Genomic DNA, 11,673 nt, shown 5'->3' with positions numbered 1-11,673 from the left:
GAACAACACAGGTACAATTGTTCTCGCGTTTCGGAGTATTCATCCATGCCATATGGACAATATATTGTTCGGAGCAAAAATATGTTGGTTTCGAAATAAAGAAAAGTATCGATTACTTTTCGGACCAATCGACAGACTTGGTCGACCAACCAAATAATAAATTGCTACACATACACATGCATGCTACTGTAAACCAACCAATGACATATCAACAGCAATCGTTTTTCTATCCTAGGCGGCTTTGAGCAAATGCTGCATGTTGTATAGTCGAAATTCGAAGCCAACAGCATTGACAGTTGACCAGAACAGTTGAATGGGAATGAATGATTTCGAAAAGATAGTTCATGTTAAACAACATAACTAATTTCATTTCTCAAATGTTACGTTTTTCAGCGGCGCGTTAAGTAGTACTCAAGTGTCAACAGCAGTTTGAAACTCACAACCGACCAGAAATAATAATGTCGTGTTTGCTTGATGCGAAACCGAAAACCAGTTTCCACCCTAACGACTGCTGGTTAAATTGTTTAGCGGCCCTTACACGAGCATTAAAAATGTCATTACTGAATTATTAATGAACGTGTAATGGTGCAGTAATGACGAGATTTCAAACAAATTTGAAATACATCATTACTTAGTTACATTAAAACTGACATTTTTAATGCTCGTGTAAGGGCCGCTTTTGTTTGAAAACCTAGTTGTTGGACTGAAAAATCTAGTCAGTTTCGAACCCGGTTGAATTCACACTACTCACTACTCTATTGCACACTTCTTACTATTCTCATATCATCACCACCACCACCACCATCATCATCATCATCATCATGATTATAGATTATAATGAATACCAGCAAATGCTAACTAATTCTTTGCGAAACATATTGGTGGCCCTGAAAAGGGCCTTTTATCCTTCCGTATTATGTTATGTGTGTTCTCGTTACGACGTTTAACCTCCGAAACCATACAGAGTGCGACCCTGTCGCTTCAGAGCATACACGACATCCATGGCGGTGACGGTCTTGCGCTTGGCGTGTTCAGTGTAGGTTACTGCATCTCGGATCACATTTTCCAGGAACACCTTCAGCACTCCACGAGTTTCCTCATAGATCAGACCGGAGATACGCTTGACACCACCACGACGAGCCAGACGACGGATAGCGGGCTTGGTAATTCCCTGGATGTTATCACGAAGCACTTTACGATGACGCTTGGCGCCTCCTTTTCCGAGTCCCTTTCCTCCTTTGCCGCGACCAGTCATTTTTCTCTGCTAGCTGCTTGTTCTTGCAAGTAAGACAGTACAAGTGAAACTAATGCCACTTCGCAGACCGGTGCTTTTTTTTATACCTACCGAGAGGGTCCGTTTCGTGCTTTGCTTTGTGCTGATTGGCTGCTTCAGAGCGGTCGGGCAGGTATAAAACAGCCAGCCAGGTCCGTTTTGAGCTCATTCTGTGTTTTGTTTTCAACGCGTACAGTACGGTGTAGAGAGAAAGGATAAGCAAAAGAAAGAAATAATGGCTCGTACCAAGCAGACCGCTCGTAAATCGACCGGAGGAAAGGCTCCTCGTAAGCAACTGGCGACAAAGGCTGCTCGCAAAAGTGCTCCTGCTACTGGCGGAGTGAAGAAACCCCATCGTTATCGGCCAGGAACAGTAGCCCTTCGGGAGATCCGTCGTTACCAGAAATCGACTGAGCTGTTGATTCGCAAGCTGCCGTTCCAGCGTTTAGTGCGTGAAATTGCCCAAGATTTCAAGACCGACCTTCGCTTCCAGAGTTCCGCCGTCATGGCACTGCAGGAGGCCAGCGAAGCCTATCTAGTCGGTTTGTTCGAGGACACCAATCTATGCGCGATCCACGCCAAGCGTGTTACCATCATGCCAAAGGACATCCAGCTGGCTCGTCGGATCCGTGGCGAACGTGCTTAAACAGGCTATCGGCTTTCGTTTGATCTCACAACATATACCCCAAAGGCCCTTTTCAGGGCCACCCAATCAATTACCAACGAGTTTACGAATTCGAATATTTTCCCTTAAACAATCACATACTCAGACACACACACACACAAGTTGCGCGCGCACAGAAAATGACATCCGATCCGTTGCACAATTCATGCCCCATATGGAAAGTCAGTAATCTATAGGTGTTTGAAATGTTTTCCTTATTTTTTGGTCTTTCATTTTTGTTTCTGCTAAAGTAGCAGTTGAGAGGAGAATAGACGACCTGCTGACAGACAAGCAGCACAGACAATACACATTGCTTCCCTGTTACATAGTTCAGCAAAATTTGTAACCCAGCTTGCAACACATCGTGCACTCGCCGTGTCATGCCATGTGACTGACTGCCTGACAATTCTGACGGGATTCGGCCACCAGTTACTAGTATTACTCTGCTACTGCTACTCTCAATACACTATACTATACAATATTGGTTCAAAATCATGAAAATACCAATTTGTTTCGTTCCAAGACTACCCCGACAGACGCTTGCTTGCCGTTGACATAGTCAACGTCCCATCCCCAGACGACTGGTGGGGATGTTTCTGGCGAAAGAAATACACAGCAATTGCCAATCTTTGAATAGTAGGCTAATGTTCGGTTGGGTTCGGTGCTTTCTTCCGGTACGTGACAATTTTCGGCCAATATCTATCAAATATAAGCAACACTCAAATTCGGTATCAAATCAAATCACTGCTCGAGTTCTTTGTTGCCAATCGATTGAGACTGAGAGACTGACTATGTCTGGCACGCACGCTAGACAGATGGAGGTGTCGAAGGATTATTATTATTATTTAATGGTAATACTTGCACCGTATATTTTGCATGTAAAATCCTAAATGCGCTCCACAATTCCGGTATTCTGATTTGGGAAAGATTGTTTTTTGGTTTTTGCTTCTGATGACAAATATTCTCAGCCCAGCCAGCCGTTTGTGGTACGTGAACAACACACCACACATTTGACTCGTTGTGTTAGAAAGGACTTCGGTTTGTTTGATTCTAATTTTTCACTGTCGAAATTTTTAAACATCCTCTCTCTTGGAATTGACCTGTCCTGATGTTCAGGTTTAATATTTGCAAGATGAACCAAATTCAAATGGCAAAACAAGTTCATTACAAAAAATAGTAACCAAAATGCTTTCAGAACAACCGACACGCCCGGGCGTTGGCGACGTTGGCCAGCATTATTCGTTGGCAGTGCCATCGTGTTCCAGATTTCGGAAGGCATGTTCGGAAATATTATGCTCACGTAACATATCTGTTAGTCAAATTGTTTAAAAATTGTATTTTCCAAATGCAGAACACGGAAAAATTGAAAAGCTTAGTCACCGGTTCGTACTGCGTTTTGGTCGTTTGATCGATTTGCGCCAGACAGCAGGTTCAAGTTTGACCGATTCAATCTCGTGCGCGTCGCAACCGTCATCGAACGGGTTGTGTTAGTTGTCAAGAGAAAATATTTCTCTTCCCAATGAACCATGTTTCGTTGGAGTCCGCATTGTTTAAATGGTACTGTTTTACTATTTTTGACAATTCGAAATAAGCATGTACCGTTTGTCCGATATTGAATGCATATTTCGCTATCATCACTGCCCGTCCGGCTGTTCGCGAATGGTGGAGCAGAAAGTTCAAACATCGTAGCAAACATAAAACCACTCTTTGGCGATACTTCCGCTGCTGTCGATTCATTGTTTACAATTTAAAAACAATAGTCCAGAAAAATTACCTACACCTACCTAGCACCGAATGGTAACCGTCATGTGCGTATTCCCTAACAGGGCCGACGGATTCGGTGCCCGAACGTATCGCACGATTCTACTGCATTCACACACTCGTTTGTATTCGCTTAGTCGTTCGCTCGTTCTACCTGCTTTAGAAAAGTGCACATTAGAAAAAATGGCTGAAACCGCTGTTGACGTATCGGCCGCAGCTCCGGTTGCTGCTTCACCGGCCAAGGCACCGAAGAAAGCCAAAGCCGCCAAGGGAGAAGCCAAAAAACCGAAGAAGCCATCGACACATCCACCAGTCAATGACATGGTAGTGGCTGCCATCAAGACGCTGAAGGAACGCAACGGATCTTCGCTGCAGGCCATCAAGAAGTACATCGCCGCCAACTACAAGTGCGACGTCGCCAAGCTGGCCCCGTTCATCAAGAAGGCCCTGAAATCTGGCGTCGAGAAGGGAAAGCTCACCCAGACCAAGGGTTCCGGTGCATCCGGCTCGTTCAAAATCAAAGCCGGTGCCAAGCAACCGGCTGGCGAGAAGAAGCCGAAGAAGGCTGCTGCCAAAAAACCGAAGAAGGCTGCCGGAGAGAAGAAAAAGGTTGCCAAGAAACCCGCTGGCGAGAAGAAACCGAAGGCCAAAAAGCCTGCAGGTGAGAAAAAGCCGAAAGCCGCCGCTGCAAAGAAGGCTAAGGCAGCACCAGCCAAGGCCGCCAAGAAGGCTGCTGCACCGAAGCAGAAGGCCACCAAGCCATCGAAAGCCGCTGCCAACAAGCCCAAGACCCCGAAGCCAAAGAAGGCCGCGCCAGCCAAAAAAGCTGCCCCGAAGAAGGTGGCTGCCAAGAAGTAAATTGACCCATCGTCAGTCAGTCATCATCATCATGTCGAATTCTACCGTTCTTATTTCGACGGTGTTCAACAAAACAGTCCTTTTCAGGACTACCAAAAAATCCATGCAAAGAATTAATCGATATTTCCTACTTCGCTCGCTTTTGGGTAGTCCGCTTCAACAAAACTGCACAGTAAGAAAAAAAAAAAAAGTATGCTTTTATCCATCATAGCAGCACTACTTTCTGAGCGTGTGCTTCACCGACACGCTATAGTGGATAAATTGGTGCGCAGCCATAGAGCCGACCCCGCTGCTACGCGCATGCTTCTCTTGTAGTACAATCAAATATGTTCGTTCGCTCAGTCGGTAAGCAGCGACGAAAGGATCGGTAGGTGATCAAATGAAAATGCGGACGGATTATGCACGATGATTGATGAAGTCCGTTCGTAAAAATCTAGCTTGCGAAAATTCATCAATAAAAATGGTTGATGTTTTTGTTCCCAATTATATTTGTATTTTAAAACTATCCCAGTTTTCCTTTTCTTGGAAAATGAATGCCGTTATAGTTTCCATTTAGTGTAGAGCCAGTTCGGACACGGTATCGCTCTGTACGCGGTTTTTCGTATAATCATATTTAATTTAGTAGCTTGACTCTCCAGACGATTGTCGTTTTCATTCAACCAACCTTGCTTGATCGGTAAAAAAAAAATAAATCTATTCTCCAGCGCAATCGACCACCGACCATCGACTTTTCACTTGTAATGTGGGAAATTATCCTAGAAGCTATGGAAAAAAAAACAAGTCTTATGGCGCTTGCATGAGTAAATATGATTGATCGATAGTAAAATAGTAAATTTCTATAAGTTCTTTATCAGAAAATTGTGGTCGTCCTGAAAAGGACGTTTTTTCGATTGGTTTCAGTGCGAATCAAGTGCAATTTAGGCCTTCTTTTCGGTTTTCTTCGGGAGCAACACTGCCTGGATGTTTGGCAGTACACCGCCCTGTGCGATGGTAACTCCGGAGAGCAGTTTGTTCAACTCCTCGTCGTTACGGATGGCCAGCTGCAGATGACGAGGGATGATTCTCGTTTTCTTGTTGTCACGGGCAGCGTTACCGGCCAATTCCAGCACTTCGGCGGCCAGGTATTCCATCACTGCCGCCAGATAGACCGGTGCACCGGCACCGACACGTTCGGCGTAGTTTCCTTTCCGAAGCAGACGGTGGATTCTGCCTACTGGGAACTGCAGACCAGCACGGTTCGAGCGGGACTTTGCCTTTCCCTTAACTTTTCCTCCTTTGCCACGGCCAGACATTTTCTTTTATGTGTTTTGTTTTCGTAAAAAATCCACGAAACGATGCTAACAGCTAGGATGCTAACTCGGTAATACTGGCTGCCGCAGTACTAACCCTCTGTTTTATACCATCTCGCTGTTTCTCGTTCTGCGAATAGGCAGAGCATAAAGCGCAAAAGAGGATCAAATTTTGACCAAGGGGCTGTCCCTACTGCGTTGCCTGTAGCAGGTATAAAACGGGGTTTCTTGGGCGAGCTAGCGTCATTTACGTGAAAACAGCTACTCTGAACGCACGTCAACGTTAGAACGATGGCACCGAAAACTAGTGGAAAGGCGGCCAAAAAATCCGGCAAGGCCCAGAAGAACATCGCCAAGGGTGATAAGAAGAAGAAGAAGATCCGCAGGAAGGAAAGCTACGCTATCTACATCTACAAAGTGTTGAAACAGGTCCACCCTGATACCGGAGTATCCTCGAAGGCGATGAGCATCATGAACAGTTTCGTCAATGACATCTTCGAACGCATTGCATCCGAGGCATCGCGTTTGGCTCATTACAACAAACGTTCGACGATTACCTCTCGCGAAATCCAGACTGCCGTTCGTCTGCTTTTGCCAGGAGAGTTGGCCAAGCACGCCGTTTCTGAGGGAACCAAAGCCGTCACCAAGTACACCAGCTCCAAGTAAACTGAGAACAACACCGACCCCGTGTATGCGAGAACTAACAAACGGCCCTTTTAAGGGCCACAAACAAATCTACACAAAGTGTTAAATTCGAATTCTCGTGTGTTGTTTTGCTTGCTTCTTCTTTACTCGTTTCGATTGTGATGGTGGTGGCCGTTTGTGAAAGAAAGTGCAATAGAGGGAAGGTGCTGGGCAATTGGTTTGAGTGAGTTTAGTTGTTTTGAACAATCTCATCCAATTTGTGCATTACATTATGCTGGAACTGAATTCCTTGAAACCAGCCACACACCGTTGCGGAAGCGAGAGAGAGCGAATTGTTTTAGGCACTACTTTTGTACAGGGATGACCAAAGATTTCCCGCCTTTTCCGAAGAACGGCGAAAGAAGACATTGATAAAACAAAAAACTTATCACATTCTCAGAGGGTAAATTTTGAAAAGGCGTCCCATAGTAAAGTATTCTTCTATGATGCTTTGATGGTAAGACTTCATCACGAAGACGACAAGCAAATGTAAATTTCTTTCGAACATGCACTTTTTCATTTGATTGCGCGCGTGCGTGTGTGTTTGTTTTCGTGAAAATCGCAGGTTTTCGAGAAGAATAAATCTCCTGTGCCAAAATAACGAAAATGTCTCAAAATCGGACATCATCTCTAGCAACCGAAGTTTACTGTTTGCTTGTTAGGAACAATTAGATTTGTACCTGCAGGACAGAAAACATTAGTTTGTTCGATTTTGCGAGTGGTGATTTATATTTTAATAGCGATTTGAGTTAGCATTCATCATTTATCACTCATCCATCGATTATCAATGAAAGGAGATGAATTCGGAGACAAAGAACGAAAAAGAAGATTTTCCGCTTTCCAAAAACATACACCAATACATATGTATATCAACGTCATACTGGTTTACTTCAATGTATGGGTATTGGTTTTTCCCTCAGTCATAATAAAGTTCATTCTTATGTTCTCTAACTTGCTTTTCTCTCTCTCTCGCTCTCCCAACGCACCTCTGTTTGCGATAAGTTGGAACATGTTGTTCATGGCAGTCTACACACACACACACACACACACACACACACACACACACACACACACACACACAATTTGCGCAATAGTGCAACTGAGGTATGCGATTCACAAAATTGCTTGCTACTGAAAATTGCGGAAAAGAAAACACAAGACAAATTTTTTCAATTTTGTAGGCACAAGCGTTTTGAAACACGTACAATAACGGGAAGGTATCATATAAAGATTGGTTTTTACTTTTGTCGTTAAGTTTTTTTTTTTCATGTACGTATTGTTTACCTCTCGGATGGTGGTAGGTAGAAACGAACAACCGTTTATACGACGCAAAGTCAAACCGATTTCCCATATCCCATCCATGAGCATGAGCAGAGGGAGAAAAAATACCGGTTAACCTGGACTACTTTTCACTTGAGAGTTTGAGAGATTTTTCACCATTTCAACCATTTTTCGTTCAGTTGCCATTTGTCATTGTTGCTAAGCTAACCTAACCATCCGAACAGCGAGAGTTCCGTTCACTGCGTTAGGATTGAGTAAGCCGCGTTCATCGTTTGATCATGTCAACGAAACTCAACAATCGATGCTAAATAAGCAACTTGCTATTGAGTAATCTTTCAGTAATTTCTTACATGGACCGTCGGAAAACAATTCGGAGTTCCTGTTTTCCAAGTAGATAGTCTTTCCAATAGGATATTCTAATGAGCAGCAGTTTTTATTTTTCCTGCTAGAATCGCACACCAATACACACTTACCAACCACTAAACTGCGGTTCGGTCTAGACAATTGGTGTACACTGTTGCCATAGTTGTTCGTCGGTTATTTTCATTCTCTCTTTCACGCCTCTCGCATTCTCGTAGTAGCCAATATTACTCTCCTTATTGTTTACGTTCGTGTCGCTATCGTATTTGTGGCATTCGTATTCGTTCGAAAATATATGTTAGTCGAATGGTCGAAACATCATCGGATTGATGAAAATATGTTCAAACAATCAAAATTATTCGCCAATCCAACAAAACTTTCATTGGCGAGAGTGTACTGTTTAATGAACTCTTCTCTCAATGTTTCAATATTCAGTTGCAATACTTAAAGCTCTAAACGTTTTCTCGAAAAATACCGACACAAGTTACCAAGCTAATTGGATTGGTGGTACTGACGATGCTTTTGGTTGTCAATAATAAACAATGCCACGTGTAGGGGCCGCTAATGTAATGTAAATGAATATACAGACACACACACACACACACACACACGCACGCGCGCGTTTATGCGACCTTGCCCTCCGGTTCTGAGACCGATGGCTGAACTTAGGTACAGCTTGATTTTCGTTTCCTCATATACACATTACATTACCATTTGTTTTTGGCCTGTGTGTGTGGCAGTGTTTATTCACCATCATGGTGGTAGCTACGATATCTTCTTCTTCTTCTTCTTTTTTTTTTCTAGTCGGTCGTCACCATTCATGAGATGATGCCGACCGATGACACAGATACATGCGCTATATTGGATCGGTGTGTCGTCACGGATACGAACGAAAATTATTCTCTTATTTCTCGTGCGACACTTTCTCTAAGATTATATGATCAAGTTTGGATGTTTTAATGGCTGCATTTTCCGGTAAATCGATGGGAAAGATTTTCGCCATTGAACTCACATCGATCATTCTAAAATTCCGATTCGTCTGGTATGACCGATTTTGTCTTCTGTTTTCCAAACACTGAAAAAGCGGACATCATTTTCGCATCAGGTAGATACACCGATTCAGGGTAAAATTCCGAAAACGAAAATGAACAAAGGTCGCTATACTTGATTTGCGCATTATACTTTCCAGGCGTATCACAACTTTAGCAATCTTTAATTCAAAGCAATCTTAAATATTTCTTTATCACAGTGAGGTGGTCGTCCTGAAAAGGACGGGTTCTGTAAGGGGGGTAACACCAATATGTTCCGGAAATCGCAATTTAGGCCTTTTTCTCGGTTTTCTTCGGGAGCAGCACTGCCTGGATGTTTGGCAGTACACCGCCCTGTGCGATGGTAACTCCGGAGAGCAGTTTGTTCAACTCCTCGTCGTTACGGATGGCCAGCTGCAGATGGCGAGGGATGATTCTCGTTTTCTTGTTGTCACGGGCAGCGTTACCGGCCAATTCCAGCACTTCGGCGGCCAGGTATTCCATCACTGCCGCCAGATAGACCGGTGCACCGGCACCGACACGTTCGGCGTAGTTTCCCTTCCGGAGCAGACGGTGGATTCTGCCTACTGGGAACTGCAGACCAGCACGGTTTGAGCGGGACTTTGCCTTTCCCTTAACTTTTCCTCCTTTACCACGGCCAGACATTTTGTGTGTGCGTGTTTCTGCGTAAAAAATCCACGAGATGCTGTTAACGACTAGACAGCCAATTCAGTAATACTGGCTGCCGCCGTACTAACCCTCTGTTTTATATCGTCTCACTGTTTCCCGTTCTGCGAACAGGAAAAGGAATTCTAACAAAGGGGCAGTCCATGCGCCGCTCTCAATAGCAGGTATAAAACGAGCTGTCATATGGCAAATAGCGTCATTTAAGTTAAAGCAGTTACTCTGAACGTACGAGAACCGTCAAGCACGATGGCACCGAAAACCAGTGGAAAGGCAGCCAAAAAATCCGGCAAGGCCCAGAAAAACATCGCCAAGGGAGATAAGAAAAAGAAGAAGATCCGCAGGAAGGAAAGCTACGCTATCTACATCTACAAAGTGTTGAAACAGGTCCACCCTGATACCGGAGTATCCTCGAAGGCGATGAGCATCATGAACAGTTTCGTCAATGACATCTTCGAACGCATTGCATCCGAGGCATCGCGTTTGGCCCATTACAACAAACGTTCGACGATTACCTCTCGCGAAATCCAGACCGCCGTTCGTCTGCTTTTGCCAGGAGAGTTGGCCAAGCACGCCGTTTCGGAAGGAACCAAAGCCGTCACCAAGTACACTAGCTCCAAGTAAACTGAGTGAGAACAACCAAACCCCCCCGATCGTGTGTGTGCATACGAATCGCCAAGCATAATCGGCCCTTTTAAGGGCCACAAACAAATCTACACAAAGTGTTAAGTTCGCATATTTCCCTCATTCAATCACCAAACACATTTTGTTCGTTGATGATTTTACTTTCATCAGCCAACAAACACCTAACGAGAAAAACAGAACAAATTATGAACAACACAGGTACAATTGTTCTCGCGTTTCGGAGTATTCATCCATGCCATATGGACAATATATTGTTCGGAGCAAAAATATGTTGGTTTCGAAATAAAGAAAAGTATCGATTACTTTTCGGACCAATCGACAGACTTGGTCGACCAACCAAATAATAAATTGCTACACATACACATGCATGCTACTGTAAACCAACCAATGACATATCAACAGCAATCGTTTTTCTATCCTAGGCGGCTTTGAGCAAATGCTGCATGTTGTATAGTCGAAATTCGAAGCCAACAGCATTGACAGTTGACCAGAACAGTTGAATGGGAATGAATGATTTCGAAAAGATAGTTCATGTTAAACAACATAACTAATTTCATTTCTCAAATGTTACGTTTTTCAGCGGCGCGTTAAGTAGTACTCAAGTGTCAACAGCAGTTTGAAACTCACAACCGACCAGAAATAATAATGTCGTGTTTGCTTGATGCGAAACCGAAAACCAGTTTCCACCCTAACGACTGCTGGTTAAATTGTTTAGCGGCCCTTACACGAGCATTAAAAATGTCATTACTGAATTATTAATGAACGTGTAATGGTGCAGTAATGACGAGATTTCAAACAAATTTGAAATACATCATTACTTAGTTACATTAAAACTGACATTTTTAATGCTCGTGTAAGGGCCGCTTTTGTTTGAAAACCTAGTTGTTGGACTGAAAAATCTAGTCAGTTTCGAACCCGGTTGAATTCACACTACTCACTACTCTATTGCACACTTCTTACTATTCTCATATCATCACCACCACCACCATCATCATCATCATCATCATCATGATTATAGATTATAATGAATACCAGCAAATGCTAACTAATTCTTTGCGAAACATATTGGTGGCCCTGAAAAGGGCCTTTTATCCTTCCGTATTATGTTATGTGTGTTCTCGTTACGACGTTTAACCTCCGAAACCA

General features: G+C 43.6%; 1 protein-coding gene across 1 annotated transcript; it reads right to left on the bottom strand.

Moving 5' to 3' along the window:
* Positions 1 to 943: 943 nt before the first annotated feature.
* Positions 944 to 1,255, bottom strand: LOC131427692 (histone H4). Its single transcript, XM_058591111.1, has one exon. It carries the CDS (start codon positions 1,253 to 1,255, stop codon positions 944 to 946), a length of 312 nt encoding a protein of 103 aa, XP_058447094.1.
* Between the last annotated feature and the right edge of the window lie 10,418 nt (positions 1,256 to 11,673).

The sequence above is a fragment of the Malaya genurostris genome, chromosome 1, assembly GCF_030247185.1.
Source record: "Malaya genurostris strain Urasoe2022 chromosome 1, Malgen_1.1, whole genome shotgun sequence".
In the NCBI taxonomy this organism is placed as follows: domain Eukaryota; kingdom Metazoa; phylum Arthropoda; class Insecta; order Diptera; family Culicidae; genus Malaya; species Malaya genurostris.
Note: the sequence above shows the minus strand (reverse complement) of the source record. Positions and strands in the feature narration are given on the sequence as shown.

What these genes read in the sequence shown, in the direction of transcription:
- LOC131427692 (XM_058591111.1), bottom strand. Translation starts at nt 1,255, where the DNA reads ATGACTGGTCGCGGCAAAGGAGGAAAGGGACTCGGAAAAGGAGGCGCC.